The sequence below is a fragment of the Chelmon rostratus genome, chromosome 14 (assembly GCF_017976325.1).
Source record: "Chelmon rostratus isolate fCheRos1 chromosome 14, fCheRos1.pri, whole genome shotgun sequence".
In the NCBI taxonomy this organism is placed as follows: domain Eukaryota; kingdom Metazoa; phylum Chordata; class Actinopteri; order Chaetodontiformes; family Chaetodontidae; genus Chelmon; species Chelmon rostratus.
The window spans coordinates 3,011,380-3,029,505 of NC_055671.1; the positions used below are offsets into that span (position 1 = coordinate 3,011,380).

An 18,126-nucleotide genomic window follows, 5' to 3' on the forward strand; every position below is an offset into this window, starting at 1 on the left:
TTCAGGCAAAGATACCAACCATGTGCTGCATGTCATTGTATGCTGAACACATTTCTGGACTGTTAATAAGAACAAATGAGCTAATGAGAGACACAACACATCATTATTTTGGGAACATCTTTGGAGTGGCAACACTTAACTTTAATCCCTCCTGTTTAGCATTAATGAAGACTGAAACATTTAAGAAAGCCATTTATTGTTTCTATACAGCAGCCTCCACTTGTGGTTGCCCTCAAGAGGTGTTACAGTTGTTGATAAATACATTTACACTAAGATATATGAAACTGTTTGTTAAATGTTCATATACTGCTTGTAAATTCTGAATCAGGGTTTAAGGTAAAGCACAGTTTACTTAATCAAGTAATTGAATTATTAAAAATTGAATAATTAATAAATATGTTTGTTAGTTGCAACCGTACCTCACTAATCTGTTTATTGAATCTGAAGACATGGCTGTACATAATGCCAAGTTATATTAGAGCATTTTAACAAAGATTCAGTTATGGTTTCTGTTCTGCCTTTTTAAATTCTAAATGATTTTTGTTTGAGGGTGTGTGTTTTTGTGTGTTGGTGTGTGTGTGCGTGTGTGTCTTCTGACTTTGTGTAATTCGTGGTGGCTTTCTGCGTTGTGTTTTCCCTGCATCAGACACCTGACAGATTCCCTTTTGTCGTTCTTGGGCTAAGCTAAGCGACAGAAAGTGACAGAACGATTGTGAGCACACATCTGTCAATGATGTTTTTACACTTTTAGATTCACAGACTCACTGAAACAGAGGCTGCAGTCACTGACGGGCTACTCTAGGGTCATTAAGAAAGAGCGTAGCAGTCAGATAATGTAATAACTCTTTACAGTGTAGTAATGAGTTAACTGAGGGTGGAGGAGAGGATGTACTGTAAAGTACAGTGATGCTCAGTGAATGTGATGGTGGATAATTCATGTGGGAAAAGTTAGGGTTGTTATCCTGTTGATCTGAGTAAGAGAGAGGAGCCTGCTTTGAGCTGATGGTAAGTCATTTGAACGGAGCTCTCTCCTAACATGCAGCATGTTAAAGCTCTTCCTGTTGCTGTACACTATCGGGCAGGGGATGGTTGCCGGGGGATTTTCGTTATCTGCCTCAGACAGCACATTCAGGCTATCTTCTCTCCTCCTGTGGTCAAGTTATTCATTCTCCCGCCTCACCCTTTAGATCAGACAGCACAGTGGGTAAAGTGAGTGTTATAAATGTAAATACATTTAAAGAAATTTGCTGATGTCTTGGTTAACGGTGAGAAGATGAGTCTCCTGCCAGTGAAAAATGTATTCATCTTATTGTTCACTCGGATGTTTTAGCTTGTTTATGTGCAGAGTTTGACACGATAAGGCTGTTTTCACATTCAGCTGATGAAGGGGAAAGCTTCTCTGTTTCCCTTAAATCTGTGTAACACCTGGATGTACCAGCAGGATTTCTAACATCACAGCTAGTTTAGAAGCCAGAAGTGGTCCAATATGCAGCATACATAAGTGCGATATGGAAACTTAAAACCTCCAGCACACGTGCACTGACTGTGGACTGAGTGAAGAAGGGGATCTTGTGTCCAGCAGTTAAGCTTTTCAATACTGCTGGTTCAAAATGCATATTTATAGATTCTGGGTGTTTCAACGAGAGAGAGATGGAATTTTAAGAATTTTCAACAAGGTAATCAGACTTTTTGTGGGAAAACCATGTCGGATAAGTGCTTCTGTTACTGTATGGCTATTGTATTTCCTGACAGAGGACTCAAAGACATGCTCGTGGTGAGTCACGCTCACTCCGAGGTGCAGACTGTAGTACAGGATGTGAAACCAGGCGGTTTGGGAAAAGGAATGTTCTTATGACTCACTCCTTATCTGGTTCACTCACAGCATATCTCTGCTACCGTTGCTGACCTTCAAACCTGAATGCAGCAGTGAGACAGGGAGACAGCGTGCTCATGAGCACAAAAACTAGTTCATTCCTGAATGAGGTAGTTGTTTGTCTTCTCTGGACTAAGTCCAACATTCTCATGTTAATGTTGGAAATCAGACATTACGCTATACAACTCTAGGACAGAGGAATTAGGGCTTCACAGAAATGGCTTTTAGAGTGAAGCTGCTTTTGTTTGTTGCCTACACAATGCTTCATTTCAGGATGAAACTGCCCCTGAAATAATTATTAAACTACAGCTCCACATTAAATACACAAGATTATATCGATCTGCTCGTGTACAAATTGTTGCATGATTGTTGTTTCATGATGTTCAGTTCATCCTTTCCGTGCTGACAGATGAAACTGGGTAAATTTAACTACACTTATCTGCTAAGTCCTTCTGTATCTGCTTCCAAGCATTTTCAGTCAAATGACTGAAGTGAATTAAAACACTCTTGAGTGTGAAGACTGTTTTATGGTTTTGTTCCCCTTTTTGTTTTGATCAGCTGGGAACATGTGTTGCGGCAGATGCAAACCCTGCAGCTACCATCACATGGAAGAAGAATGGAAAGCCCTTGGTAGCTGATGGGAAAGGTAAGTCGTCGCTGAAACCCTCAGAAACAGTTACACCACACAAACTGCTGTCATACAGAGATCCCCTGGGAATCAATAAATGCTTTAGTACAGTGAGAGTGAAAATAAAATGCAGGACAACAGCTTAAACAATAGGCAATAGAAATACATCATTTACTGTTGTTTACCATCGAGGAAGGGTGCAGTAATCTGATACTACATCTGGAAGTTTGGCATTTTCATTGGACCAACACCAACAACATGAAAGACAACAAAGACTTCACTGTGGTTACTAACTTCCCATCACGTGGACTGGGTTGATACAATAAACCAAACACATCTGGTTTGGCAAAGAAAAGTGTCAAACTGTTTAACCTGTGGATCAGTGGTACATGTGCAGCACTAACTCTGCTGTGTACTTGTGTGTGTCTGTGTGTTTGTGTGTGTGTGGTTGTCATCTGCACTGTCCACCCCTTCCCCTGCAGCCATTGTGATCACCCCCAGCATGAAGGTGGATCCAGCCACAGGCCTATCCACCACCTCCTCCACCCTTCAGTACACAGCCACCAAGGAGGACATCGGTGCAGTCTTTGCTTGTTCGTCCACACATGAACTGAGCAATCAGGAGACTGACCTGGAACCCTTTCCCATTCATTGTAAGTGGACTACAGCAGCACCACCAGGTTCCAGAACTTTATTATACCGTGTGTATGTTCTCCCTGCCTGTATACAGAGCAGTGAGAGGTCTGTGGAGCTGCAGCACCAGCAGGTAGTTTCTATACTGTGCAAAACAGGCGAATTGCTTTTGACCTTTGGGCTCAGGCAAGATGTATAAAACTGTGTCTGCAATGTGACATCTGAGAACAGCAGGTGGAAAGCTAAAGCACTATTTTATCACACACACACACACACACATACACACACACACACACACAGAACTGAAAAGATTTCTAAATGAATTTTTTAGTTTCTTCTTATTAAGTAGGCCTGTTGTACTTTTCAATGTGTTATCATCAATAATTTAGTCAAAAGAGTTTAAAAGTTCAAAACTCTTCCACACTCACTTTTCATAACTCATCACTTATTTTTCTTAATTTTTTGGCTGCATAGCGGATATTTAAAAGCCTTAAAGCCTTTCTCTTGCAGGATTAAAGTGAACATTTATAGTGATGTAATATAGTTTGAAATGTGTATATATTCATAAAGAAAACATTGTAGTCTCCAAGATCAAGTTGTGTCCATGAACAACAACAACAACGGTTAAAATGACGACACTCTTGCTCTCTCACTGTCAACACTCAAGCAGACCTCCAGCAGATGGTCTGGAATGCACAACTGTGAAATGTGTCCAGACAGACCTGCCATAAACTATTTGTATGTGTAACACACCATGAATCAAGATAAGAACGAGGCTCATCAAGCTTCTGTCTGATTGAGGGAGTTAAAATGACTGGACCGACTGCCTGACCATAGAAGTAGAAGCTCTCGTGATTCAGATGTAGTAACTGTGATGAGTGGTGAATTTCCAGCTAAAACACTGCAAACTGCTGTGATGAGCCACCTCAGGCAGTCATTTTATAGAGAGGGAAGCCAACCAGGAGCCAGTTAGAGTGAAACCCGGCTGGAACTGTAAGAACTTTTGTTTGCTTGAGTTGATTTGATCATATGTTTGTGTAATGAAAGGGACATTGAAGCTCTGAAACAGGGGACACTCTTCCCGTTACCTACAGCGTGGCCTCAGAGTCGTCATAATTTAAATTTAACAGTTAAAAAAAAAGATTAAAGTTGCTGTTCAGTGTCAGACATTGAAACATTCTGTCTTGTTTCATATGTGGAGGTCTGGCTTATCTTTTCAGGAGCAGGATTTGCTGTATATTTTTATATTTTAACACCACAGTGCTCTATAGACAATGGACATAGCCATCGTTCGATGTGTGGAAGTATTTTCCGTTCATCATGTGTAAAACGGTCGCGGCCTGTGCTAGCTTGAGATAGTTGCTGAGTACTTGGAGGTGTGTAGGATGGAACAAGTTGTCGTGGGAGGCGGTTTATCGCTCTGGAAACTGCACATAATGGCCATGCAGCGAACAATGTGCTTGCTGAGCTTTCTGCTGCGGTTGGCTAAAGGATTTTTCGGGATTTGAGGGTTTGGGGGAATTCCAGCAGGGAATTAGAGTCAGTGCACTCTTTGTGTTCCTGATCAGATCCCTGAAGTTTGAAGAGCAGATGGAGTGGGGGGCTTGGATCAATAAATGAGAGCAGGGAACTTGGGAGGCATCTGCAGTAGCAAGTTCATGATGGAATTTTCAATTTGTAAGCTATTACTTTTTTCCAGTTCACTCCTGTGTAAGGAGGATGATCTGCACACTTGGCCGATCACAGACTGATAGGGTCACCTTTTGAAATGTGGTTGAAGATTATCTCATGGAATTGATCCAGTTTATCCAGTGTGAAGGTGAATCATTTCAGTGGAAGTCAAGGGAAGGCTCTGAAGCTTTGACACTCGTGTTTCCTTCACGCCCTCCTTTCTTCTCAGATCCATCGGAGAAGGTTAGCCTCCAAATTATGCCCAAAGTGCCTATCGTGGAAGGCGATAACGTGACGCTGAAGTGTCACGCTGACGGCAACCCTCCACCCAGCTCCTACTTCTTCCACGTCAAGGTGAGTCAGAGCCCGGACCTCGAACTCAAGCACCGTACGACTGTCTGCTCAGGAACAGCTGCTCATTCAGAATTCAGCATCCAGCCTATGGCAGCCACTCTTATAAGCCACACTTATCACAAATGTGAATCTCCTTGTTTTAAAATTGGCTTGAAAGTGGAAAAGATAAAGGTAAACTATAATTTGATGATGAAGGTTAAATTTCAAGTGCCATACTCACTTCTTTTGAGTTATTGCCATGGCTTTTTGAAAGCTCTATATCTATCTGACTTTAGGTGAGAGTATTTCATTTCAAATAATTAGTGGACCTCTACACCACATACCTCTTAATTACACCATTCTTCACCCTTTCTTCTTTCTCCCTTTCTTTCTCATTTCCTGATATTACCTCTCTCTCCTCATCCCCCTCTTCTCTCGCCACCAGGGCCAGAAAATGCTGGTGGAAAATTCGGACACCTACACTTTGACTGCCATCAGCAGAGAGGCTGCGGGTGAATACAAATGCTCCCTGGCTGACAACGAGAAAATGGAGGCCTCTCAAAACCTGGTTGTTAGCTGTGAGTACTCATGACATGTGCAGAGCCTTCGCATACTGCACCACAACAAGCTGCTGTAACACGGACAAAAACCTCTGCTCCCCCACACTCTTTATACCGCGATTGAAAACTTTTAACTTCTTATACATAAAAAAACACTTTTATTAACTGTAAATTTAAGTCATGGAAGCAGAGTAATGGTAATCTAATTCAAACTTTGAGAGCCCGGGCTGGCAGGGAGGCAGAGCGTGGCGTGCCAGGCAGGGAGGAGGAGAACTAATTAGAAATTTCTGACATCGAGTGAGCAAAAGTGACAAAGTGTTTGGGTGGGCGAGGAGCTCAGGCAGCTGATAAGCTGTTTTTCCCTCCTGCCATCCACCAGCACTCCCTCAAGTAATTACTCCCGTCTTCCCAGGTGTATGTTTCTGAGCCCTCAGTTCAAATGGGCCCTATCATTATAATAAAAAATAAGCCTGACACATTTCCCCTCCTCTTTGTCCCATATTGCAGCTTCAGTGCATTCCACACATCTTACGCAAAGAAGGGTTTTTTAAATTGAGTTTGTGAGTGAGGAAAGAAAAACAATAGGTCTCCAAATGTGAAAATGTGTTAGATATTTTTGTGTCTGCGCGTTAGTATGTGTCTCGAGAGAACGTGCCCTTGTAGAAATGGGTTACAAAAAGTTGCTATGCAGCAGCGTGAATGTCCTCTGACAGCTAGCGACAAAAAATTGAACTCTTCTTTGTATTATATGATTTGTTTCTCTTTCCCTGCCAAAACTAGATGATGAACTGCCCCCCAAACAGCAAGTCCTGCATTCAAATACAAATGCCAGTGAAATCTGCTTCATCTACATTCACAGAAGGAAGGAAGCAAGTTTACTGAAACCACACTGGATGACATTTGTATTTTTGTGGTGCATTGTGTTTTCCAGGCACACAATGCTCTGTTTACTGTGAATGAAATGGGAAATAAATAATGGAGGTTAAGAATAACTTGGAAGGTTTAATTAAGTGAGAGACCATTGCAAATACTGCAAAGTAATCAAGCAACAGAAAAAAACGGTTTTGTCCCAACTGTGATGTTTTAAGAATTGTGACCACAAATTTACTCATATAATTAAAATTTTAAATGTCCTCAATTTATTTAATTTATTAATATTTCAACGTGTTTTTGGCGTGCTGTCACAAGACTGGTGTGAACGGTATATTTCAGCACTGGCAGATCAACCAGCACATTGAGGAGGTGTCAGAACCTCGTTAGATTTAAACAGGACTTACTCACATGAGGTCAGATTGTTTGGCTCTTCAGATAGTTGACATTAAAAAAAGCTGAGCTCTCAGCAGAGAGTTGTGTTTAAAGGTGGACCGTGTGACATCAGTGTTGAATGAGTCCCCTTCAAGGTCGCCACATCACGGCAGCTTTGTTGCCCATGATAAGCGGCAGCAAAATGAATGTGCTGACTTTTACCCAACCAAGATCCCAGAACCGTCCTTTTTCTGTCTTGTTTTCTCAGACCTGGACCTGAGTCTGAGTCCCACTGGGAAGGTTGTGAAGACAGTGGGGGACACCTTGGCCCTGAAGATGGAGAAGGTCGCCCCGGGTGACGTTAAAGTGTTGTGGACGAAGGTAACGCTGCCGGGGTTGGGTCTTTGATCAGAGAGAAGTGGCATCAAGGCGTAGAGGGAAATGAAAGAGTTTGAAAGAACATGAGAATATGTTAACCGCCTGTTTACGTGCTCTTTGGCCAGTAATCAAACCTGACTGCAGCAACTCACTCTGAGCTTTTATATGCTGCGAATAGCGGTCGGACCTGATGATTTATCTTGCCTTCAACGCCTCAGGTGCTGGATAGCAGTGCCGAACCATTTATTCTACACTGTGCATCTGACAGAGAGCTCAGCCTAAACTACACTTACATCAAGGAAAACACTTTGTGCTACATTTATAGAGGGAATGGTAGACTTAGAAGTGTTCTTTAAGAGAAACTGCTGTTCAAAGGCTTATCTACAACCAAAAGTAGAAATCCTAGTAAGATAAAGTTGATATATTGGTCAGTTTAGTCTCGTATAAAACATAAGAAGAAGTAAGATCAGGTGATTCTTGAGTCCGGATCATTACAGCAGCAAAAATAGGATATTCTGTAGATACGAGGAAAGGAGAACGATGAAATACTGAAGATTAGATAACAGTTTCCTCATGACATTGATAAAGAGATTTCAGTAGCCCCATATAATGGTGGCTGTATGTCCACAGTGGGTTCTGAAACTTGCATTCCTGCAACCTCCTGAACCAGATAAGTGCTTATAGAAAAGAACTGGATGGATGAAACATGCATTTGATACGTACTGTTGCATTTTAGTTTGAGCTGCAGGTAGACTCTGCTTTAGAAAACACAGGCTGGCATTGTGACTCTTGTTTTCAGAATGGAAAGATGGTGAAGGAGCCGGAGTTTAGCCAGCTGACCTACGCTGATGCAGGAGTCTATGTGTGTGAGGCCTCCACGGCTGCCCTCACACGGCGTCAGAGCTTCGAACTGGTCGTAGAAGGTGAGCAAGTGTGCTGGTGTCAACTCCTCTGTTTGGAACGAGTGGAAAGCCTAAAATGTCTGAAAATATTTCTCTGGTTTTTAATCATACAGTCTTCTTTTCTCTGAACAAGTTGAGTTTTAGCCTCAAAATTAGATTGTATATTTTAAGATTGATACCCGAGATGTTCACTGACTGAACAAGATGTTAAGAATACAATATTTAACACCCACTTTGAGACACCTTGGATATCATGTCTTCAGTGTCTAGGGCATCTCTATTTCATAACTAAACCACATTCAATAGTTGAAATCTGTAAGGGCACCCTGCTTTCACCTGCATTCAAGCCGTTTTTCTTGTGAAAGATGGAGGTCATAACATTTTGCAAACATCACCTGAAATGTTTGTGTGTGATAAAATGTGACTGTAGCACCACAATGTCTTTGCATCAGGAAAGCCTGTGATCACCAGCCTATCCAAACACCGAGCTGATGACGCTAAACACAAAGTTCTGACCTGTGAGGCTGATGGAGTACCGGAGCCTAGCTTCCAATGGAGCGTCAACAGCACAAACGTAAGTGTTGGAGCACGGGTGGGTCAGTGTGTGTGTGTTATCTCCAGATGAGAAAAAGAAGCTGCAGGAGAAGCAGCAAAGTAAAGCAGGATAGCAGCAAACAGTGCTGTGTGGTGTGCAAAGTGTTTCTTTTCAGCATACTCAGATTTTGCTTTGCTCTTTCAATTAAAGAGAGCTCCTACTGAGGTTTTCACTCTTTTCTGCCATTGTTCCATTATGATAGCCATCAGACAGCATTGTTGCACTGAGGCTGTGTGCATAGTGCAGAATTGTTTTAGCCGACACTGTGTGTTGAAGCATGTGAATGATTCCAGACAGCCGTGTGAGCCATAAAGCATCAATGGCAGCTGAGTGAGGATAATTTCTGCTCTTAGAGCTACTTATTTGCCCTGTTAAGGCAAACATTTGATAAAATATGGCAATTTCCCACACTAGTACCGACAGCTTGACAATACACAGCAGGAGTATTAGCCTGCATGAGCATTGAATGCTGTAAATAGTTGCATATGGTTGTCCTGTGGAAAAAGTATGTCCCCAAGTGGTCAGTTTTTCACAAGATAAGAAAAACAACCCAGTTTTCAGCTGTGTGACGATGTATTTTCACATAATCCTTTTTTAAATGTTTTTTATCCTAAGAAATAGGAGAATTTTGTGAACCTAAAGCCGTATTTAAAGTTTGAGCTTGAGCATTTGAAAACACAAAACACACACACAGATTTTCACTGGCAAGGGTATCTCGTTAGTTTTTTACAAGTTTTAATCAAAGATGATGGTGCAGTGTTGTGACCCGGGCTCTGGCCCTTATTTTGAGAGCTGAGTGGAAATCTAAACAATGTTGCTCGTGTCATAGCGAGAGAAATTAAATAAAAGAATACAACAGGGAAACGTGCCCCTCTAGGCCTCATTATTTTTTTAACCAGCCAACCAAACCGCTCAGACAACCTTTCCATGGCTGCAGTTCAGCCAAAGTGCAGAACACAGTTCACTCTAATAAATAGTGTTCTTATCAAGATGATGTGTGATGAGCTGCTCCGGGCCTCGTCACGAGCAGGTGATGCTCTAACAACAAGACAACATTTCTCTGCTGGATTCCTGCTTGTTGGCAAGGAACAGGATGTTTTGTCCTCGCTTTTGCATTCAGAATCAGTTTGCAGTTTTGTGTTCGCCGACTCCTCCGGCATATCGAGTTCAGCTCCCCCGTCTGATGTCGACATTTGCAGTATTTTCCTCCCATTATCTGTCTTCCCACCATCCCACTGTTCCCCACCTGTCAAGCAATATACAAACTATCCTGTAGAATGGAGAGTCGATAATGTGTGTGCAGCTGAAGAGGTGCTGTGTGTGTGTAAGATTCTTTTCCACAAATGTTCTTGAAAACTCTTATTCCGCTGTGTTTCATTCGCCATGTTTCTGCTGTGCCTCTAGGAGGAGAGCTCGTACATCAACGGCAAGGCCACACATAAGATCACCGTGGTCCCTAAGGTGAACTTGACTGTGACCTGCACTGTCAGCAACAGGCTGGGAGAAGATGTCATGACCATCAACGTTTCCTCTGGTAAGCTAACGCTTGTCAGCATCTTGGCTAAATGTTCCCGTTCGAGAGAAATGAGAGAGCCTCTAAAGTTACAGCTTTGAACGAGCAGATTGCGTATTTTTATTTTCACTTGCATCGCTGTGGTTCTGCCTTTTGTTGTTCGGAGTTAATGCTTTAGGCTAATTAGGCAATATTATGGAAAAACAGAGAGTGAGACAAATTAGTCAAATTGAATTCAGGCTTAACTCTAGATGCAGCCAGCCGTGGAATCACAGATATTTGCGGTGTAGCGGCTGCTTTCCTCAGCCAATAACCTTGTTGACCATCCACATGTTGGTTTTTCTGCAGCTGAGCTCCACAGGACAGAAGCAGGCTGCTGGTGACTTGATTGTGTCACTGCCAGTGTGACTTCACAGTTTGAGGGGATCTTGCCAGCAGCTTGAAGCTGCAGCTCGATTGCTGGAGCCTCATTTGAAGAATGAACGCTCATTGTAGCACTCATTTTAGTTTGACAACAAAATAAGTTCCAATAAAAAGAACAACATCTGAATAGTGAACGCCAACTCATGTCTTTCTGCAGTTAAGGCCAATTAAAGTTTACTTGTATTTGCTTGTATGGAAATTCCAAGTAGATGAAGAAAATAATGTAATGTGATGAGGATGGTGTGGTTATTTAAAACCAGTTCATAGTTGAATTTACAGGACAATTACTACACCGTCATATATAACACTACCTTGATGTAAAATTACATATCCTGTGCTGACAAAATATTTCATTGCTCATCACACTGCTATTGTTTGCAGCTTTACACCCACGAAGAAAATTACTCACTGCATCTGTTTTAAGACTTGTAATACTGGATTTCTCTCCTTCTGTCGAATACGTTGGCATAACAGCAGTTATACTACACCATCATAGGCTCGGCTACAATTACACTACACTGTGATCATGTGAAGTGTGGTGCCTGCTGCACCTTAGTCTAAGTCAGTCTAACTTTCATTTTGTGCTTGTATTATTTTGTCATTATAAAGGAGAGTGAAGATCAAGGGCGAGTGATAAAAAATCTTTTTAGTGGATAAAAGTCAAATCAGGGAGCATTCAGGATGAATGGATGCACACAGGTAGAGCCGTACCTTACCATGCCTGCAGGTTGTCCTCAGAAATGAAGTCAATATAAGCAAGACTGGGCCGTTTTGGTAGTGAATGGTGCAGTATCCTGGGTTTAGTGAAAGGGCACCTATCAGTAAACTGCTGCTACAGACACCACTTGAATGTGGAGAGAATTGAAGTAGTTTCTCCACGTCAAGTTAAACCTGTTATCAGCAGCAGTTATTTGCTGAATCAAACTGCTGCAGAATGTGTTTATGTGGACCTGAATCCCTCCTCTATCCTCACTATTGATAGCGGAATGAAATAAACAAAACAAAACAATGAGGGGTATTTCAGGAAAGGCCGAGGACTGTCAAAGTTTACCGTCGAGCGCTACAGCACCATCCTTTCATTTCATACACGCTGTGCCATTGCTCTACCTCCTCATTCTTTCTGTCTGTGATAATCCTTCCTTTTTTCTCCCCTGCTTCTCTGTCTCCTGGGTTTGGCTGGTTTTCTTGTTTGTTGGGGTGCTAAGCCTTTCTCTGCAGCCTCAGAGCCACTGCCTGGCATACGCTCTGAAAGCGTACTAAATTGTTGCTTTCACAATGTATTGTTGCTTTCCTCTTTCTAAGGTACAGCTTGCGTGTTGTGAGGCAGTCGGTAAAACGTTTGGTCTCACTTAGTGAGGCTGCACCTGGTCTGGCGTCTCTCACTTTTGGCCAGTGCAGGATTTGGTTTTGCTTTGGGGCTTTTTAGACGAGCAGCATATGTATGTTTTGTTTGGTTGTTTTTTTATGAGTTCTAATTTATTTATGTTTGATTTCAGTTTTTAAGGAAGAAAATGGGGAAAAAGGTAAGATTTTTTTTCTTTTGCCCTTATCTTTTGCTTTCTAGATATTTTCTAGGATTCTAGATTCTGTTGGTGATTTCTGCCTCGGGGTAAAACCTAATATCACTGCAAATTTAACTAAGCTGTTATCTTTGTGGATTCTCTCATTATGCCCCCAATAAACACCCATCACGCTCTCTTCATGTACAAACTCGCCCATATTCATCGCTTCACCTGCTGACAGTGCTGCGTGTGAACATGAACCCATATCTCAGCCTTTCAATCTTTATTACTTTTCTTCTGACTGGCGAGCTCATGCAGAGGAGCTTTCAGAGGAGGATTAGAGAGATTATCACCGGTGCCTGATGATTATTACAAGACTGCTCATAGTTTTGTTAAATGATGAAAACACAGTCATCAAGCCTATCCAGGTGTCAGATAATGCCCTCATTTTAACTAAATATACAGTATGCATATATATAAACCTCTATTATATATGGATAATAGCTACTATTCATTTAGAGTATACTGTATTTAAAGTAATAAAACATCTGTAGATTTATACAGCAGGATGAAACTGTGACTCACTGTAGCTCATAGATAAGGTTGATTTTAAAAATGTGTTTCAGTTAAAGATGAGTAATCAAGTTTCCAACAGTGATTTGTAGCCACACACAGTCTCCCATCACCTGCCATTTTCAATTCCTGTCAACAAAGCAAGTCATTGTAGCCTTATTATACCGTAGTGAATAGTGTCGGCCTTCAAATAATGCACGCCACTGACGGATTCCACACACCTCCTACCCTTTGTAAAGCCACAGACAGCATCATTCAGCACAGCTGTGATTAACCGGGTGAGAGAATGGAGACTGATAGTGAGTCAGACCGAATAATATAAATGTGATGGAGCAGAATGTCAAAACAGTTGCTGCATTTTCTCGTCTCCCTGTCACACCGATACATCTCTCCTGTTCTATTAAGGAGCGCACCAGCCAGCATCTTCTGCTCCAGAATATCCAACATTTCATCTGATGATGTTTCCCAGAATATAAACAAAACTCAACACAGAGTGCTTTCATGTCGCTACAGTAACAGCGAGAACATGCTGCTGAACTATAAACACGGGACAAGGCAATAAAGTGTTGTGTGCTAAAGTCTCTGCCGATAAAACTTTATTGTTTGAGCATAAATTTGTGCATGAGAGGTGAGTTTGAAGAGGTGGTGGAACTTTGGCCCTCTGCAGCGTAGCCCGAGCTAAAAATGGCAGCATGGAGCATCATGCTGAGGACACATGTTAGGATTTCAGTGGTTTCCTTTATGTGCTGCGTTGGAAAGCTTTCGTGTGAGTTAGTGTGTGTTAGTCCTACAGCTGATGAGAGAACCACTCTCTGTTTTCAGGCTCTCAGGAGGACTCAGAGGACCAGGCGAAGCTCATAGTGGGTGTGGTGGCGGGCCTCCTCATAGCTGCTGCCGTGGTGGGACTCATCTACTGGCTCTACATGAAGAATTCGAGGTAAAGAAACACACACACTTTTAAATTTTATATTTAAAAGTCCCTGTTTAAGTCGTGGTAAGACTAGTCTTGTTAGCTGACTGCATTTCTAGGAGAAACCTGGGAGTGAATTTGGATTTGGTCTGGCCTAAAATGAGCATATATATCAAGGAAGTGATAAGCAGCTGAGGATGCAGGGTGGGAAGCTTTCAGAGCGTGTAGCAGAGGGAGACCAAGCAGAGGCAGGTGTGAGTTCAGAGGAGAAAGGAGAAATGTGGTGTGTGCATATCGAAAAGATGAGATGCAGCCTGCTGTGATGTGGCCGACTGCCGTCTGCAGCGGGGTGAGGAGGTTATTGTGGCAGAGGTGCATCACGCTTTTGCAATTCTGGATTCAACAGACAAGGAAGCTGGAAAACCGGTGAGAAGGAGGTGGGAACATCTGAGGAGAGCAAGAAGCTAGAGGAGAACAATCACACAGTTTAAAGGCGCTCAGGCTGTACTACATGGGATGAAAGAGGTAAGAATCGCTGCTTCTACATATACACACAGCACTTACAAACACAGCCAGAGTCAGGCTAATCAAGTCACAAAATGCAGGTTTTCAATAGTGTCATTTGAATGTCAATATGAGAGTGAAGTATAATTCCAGTTTATCACAACTTGTATCGTAGTTTTGTAACTTTTTGTATCATTCCTATATCCTATATCAACCCACAAATGAGTCGTCATCTGGCAAACACCTCATGTGGAAATGAACTGCTGAGATCTCATATTGATTAAAAGAAGTCAGACGTATGTATGGTCAGATGATCAGGCAAGTTAAAAAACAGTTAAACTTAAAGAGAAAAGAAAGGTGAATTATATAAATGATATAACATCTGACTGTTTAAAAACGTTAAATGCATCTTTTAAATATCAGGAAGGTATCAATGATTGAGTTCAGTAAAGGACAAAATGAAAGATCATGAACATACAGAAAGCAAGTCAAATCTGGGTTGTAATAAACTGGAATTATCCTCCATAAATGTGAATTTCTGTTTGTAAATGGCTATTTTTCTGGGCATCATACGTAAAAATCTTCCATTATCGAAATGATTGTTAATGCCTGTATTTCTCTGTGTGTCTTTGTGGGGAAGAAGCAGTTGAAAGCAGCCTTGCATCATTAAAAATACAGACTCCCAGTGGGCTGCTGACGCGCTCCATCAGGCTCCACATAAGCAGCAACACTCACAGTAATTTTCCACCAAGTCCAGCCAACAGCCTGCTGTCCCACCTCACTGTTTGAAGTCTGCACTGAGGCTGCCTCGTGTTACTGTGTCATTTTGGTTTTTTGTGTTCCTGGTGAATGCTCCCTGTTATGTTTTGTTCGAGCGATTCCGTGAGGCTGTGTGGTGGGTTTTTTTTTTTTTTTTTGTTGCCGCTTAGTTTTTTCCTTTAGGATTTTTGTTGTTGTTTTGTTTGTTCTCGAATTTCTTCAAAGAATGTAAATTCCGTGTACACTTTTTAAGGCCTGTATAACGAATCATGATTATGCGTGTGGCCTGGCTGAGCATGCCAACGCTTGTTTTGATTTTTACTTTTTTGTGCGCTGTGTGTGGAAAAGCCTTTGTTTGGCTGTGCTCGAAGAAATAGACACTTCACTGCTGTATAACGCCACTGAAACTGTCCTCAAACTTTTCAGAAGATAACCTCAGCATACCTTAACCTCCTGATTTATGTTCTCTGGTTTTTAAACACTGGCAAATGGATTGTCTGAGTATGTAGTTGATGCCCACGACGGTAGAGTACTAACTGTAATAATATGTCATAATGTTAAGTAAGAAAGTGGATGTACTGCGAATGGTTTCTATACATGCAGTTGTATTAATTGTGACCCCAAAAAACAGACTTACTGTGTTTTAAATTGCGTTTGTGTAAATTGGACATCAGAAAATGGAGAATTATGACACAGTCAACCACTAATTTGTTGTTTTTGTAAATGACTTTTTGTTAGTCTCAAGAGGGACTTTTTAATTCCTTTATGTTGCAAATAATTTTAGCTGAGAAGGCAAAAAGAAGTGAAAAGGCAAGACGTGGTCGGACCAATGCAAAATTGTGTTCTGACACAACAGCTAGTTCACGCTGAGATGAGTTTGTTCACCTGTACTTTACTTTAATACACTACATTGTCGTCCTCACGTCTGCTCCACAGCTCCATCCTCTCACGGTTAGGGCCATGGCTTTGGAGTAGATTTAATATTTGCTGTTTTCATTTTGGAAGAGCTTTGCTGATGCCAGGTCTGAAATCTGTTTTTTGTGTTTTTGATGTATTTATATTCTGTGTGCAACCTACGTGGATGGCGATGCTGTACCATGCAAGATAAATCTTTTTTAAGCCTGCGTGGAAGGCATCAAGTTTTGAAAAGGTACTGTATGGTAGGAGAGTTACATGACAGTGAATAAGGCCATACAGTATCTGATTCTCTGCTGTATTATTATTGTTATCGTTATTTTTAGCTAAGTGGTGTGAAGGATAACGCAAACTGAAGACAGCGGATGAGACTGGCAGATTAGATGAGGTGCATACAATGGTGGCTTTCTGGATTTACATCATTTTGCTCTGGTTCATCTCGTAATGCACCACCCCAGTGACCTACCAAAGAGAAATGGTAAATGGACTGCATTCATATAGCACTTTTCTAGTCTACCGACAACTCGAAGTGCTTTACACCACATGACACATTCACCAAATTCACACACACACACACACACCAATTTGGGTTCAGTATCTTGCCCAAGGATACTTAAACATGCAGAGTTGGGGATGGAGAGAAATCATAAGCCTTGTTAACATTTATAGATCAGTAAATAGTTTACGTAGTACACAGTGGTTCAGTTCACAACATGCAAACTTCCTGAATACATTAATGTATTTATGACTCATGTCGTTCTGATAAATAACCAAAACCAAACACCAGTGTTTCACCTCAGCCAAACATCTGTTAATATTTCGGAGAATACCAGTGGATTATGACTATTGCCAATGGTCAGATTTATAATAAATTTGAGTCTTCATCTGGCAAACACCTCCTTGTGATAATTAAAGATGTGGAAATGGCTTTGAAGCTACATGACTTGGAAGCAGTAGGTCAGCATTCTGAAGCACCTAGTTCATTGTTTCCTCATGCCTTTTGTTCCTTTTCAAATAATCAGGTCAGCAGTGAAACCAAAGAGGGCGAGATGAGAAGGCCATAGTAGTGTTGTAAATACAGATTTTTGTTTTTGTACTGTTGTTGACAATAAAGTGTACATTTTGAAAAAAAAGTGTTATGTGCAGTGTATGTGGCTTTTTTTAACGTAGTCCCAACATATTCCACACCATATTCATATGTACAGACACACACTGGCATGTAGTTTTCAGTGGTCCTTTGTAATTAAGTCTGTAAAGAAGGAGGCAGTGAGTCGTTGTGCTCTCCTGTAAAGCATGTCTTTGACAGGGCAGTGTGCCTCCACAGGAAACAGGCCGCCATACTGACACTCTCTGTTGCAAAAACTTAGATTACCACAGAGCATGCCACACACTTTCATTTCTCACGATAACATGCACCCACTGCAGACATGCAGCAGGACTGCCTCGGTGAGACGGTTTTGGCCCAGTTTTTGGCCTCTGTTCCGGCAGAGAGACGACAGTGGCTCTGGCTTGGCTGCATTTGAATAAGTTAGCCTCCAAGTAATTCAGTGTGCCCGAGCCAGGACTACTGATGACAGGAAAATCTTTTTCTCACAACAGAGTCATTCCCATTTATGTTGTCATCCCCAAACCAGAGAACAACTTAAAACCAAACACGAAGATAAAGAAATGATGCAGCTTTGACTTCACTCCAGTGTTTTGCATTGTGATATAACCTCTTGTGTTGGATCTCTGTGCTAATTAGTGGGTTTACATCTATGTGTGATGACAACCTGGCTTTATGCCAACTGCAACCATGGGAGATGTGATGGGTAGGAGGACAACTAGACTTGTTTTTTCTTGACTCCTCGATGCCACTTTAATCCACGGTTTGTGTTATTCAGGGATTCTTGTGCTGAAGCTGCTGCATCACATGTATGTAATTGTAAGACACTGTGGAAATATTGATGCAGAAACCCAGCACCCCCAGGAAGCACATACCGTACTGTATTTTGATCACTGAAAATATTCCCTGGATGATTCAGGTTGGTTCTCTGAGGGGAAAAAAAGCTCTGCCTCCAGCTTTTGGTTTTGGCATTTCAAACCCAACATAGTGTCCAAAGCATTTGCAGCTAATCAGTGTGCTGTAGAACAAATCCTACATCTGATGCCTTGAGCAAACAAAACAGGCTAGACTATGTTTGTGCACTGGGATCGAATTCATTTTAGC

At 41.7% G+C, this 18,126-nt stretch overlaps 1 protein-coding gene across 3 annotated transcripts in view; it reads left to right on the forward strand.

Moving 5' to 3' along the window:
• alcama (activated leukocyte cell adhesion molecule a) overlaps positions 1 to 17,044 on the forward strand; it is a 64,656-nt gene extending 47,612 nt beyond the window's left edge. Inside the window, exons 5-16 of one of the 3 annotated variants that reach the window (XM_041951934.1) lie at positions 2,432 to 2,519; positions 2,984 to 3,154; positions 5,035 to 5,159; positions 5,584 to 5,716; positions 7,212 to 7,324; positions 8,121 to 8,244; positions 8,676 to 8,797; positions 10,223 to 10,352; positions 12,251 to 12,277; positions 13,652 to 13,766; positions 14,146 to 14,264; positions 14,890 to 17,044. In XM_041951934.1, coding sequence (XP_041807868.1) covers positions 2,432 to 2,519; positions 2,984 to 3,154; positions 5,035 to 5,159; positions 5,584 to 5,716; positions 7,212 to 7,324; positions 8,121 to 8,244; positions 8,676 to 8,797; positions 10,223 to 10,352; positions 12,251 to 12,277; positions 13,652 to 13,766; positions 14,146 to 14,230 — 1,233 coding nt within the window. In that variant the 3' untranslated portion in view covers positions 14,231 to 14,264; positions 14,890 to 17,044. Of the gene's footprint in view, positions 1 to 2,431; positions 2,520 to 2,983; positions 3,155 to 5,034; positions 5,160 to 5,583; positions 5,717 to 7,211; positions 7,325 to 8,120; positions 8,245 to 8,675; positions 8,798 to 10,222; positions 10,353 to 12,250; positions 12,278 to 13,651; positions 13,767 to 14,145; positions 14,265 to 14,883 lie in introns of all 3 variants that reach the window. The other 2 variants (XM_041951933.1, XM_041951931.1) reach the window with 2 other exon arrangements.
• The last annotated feature ends 1,082 nt before the right edge of the window (positions 17,045 to 18,126 follow it).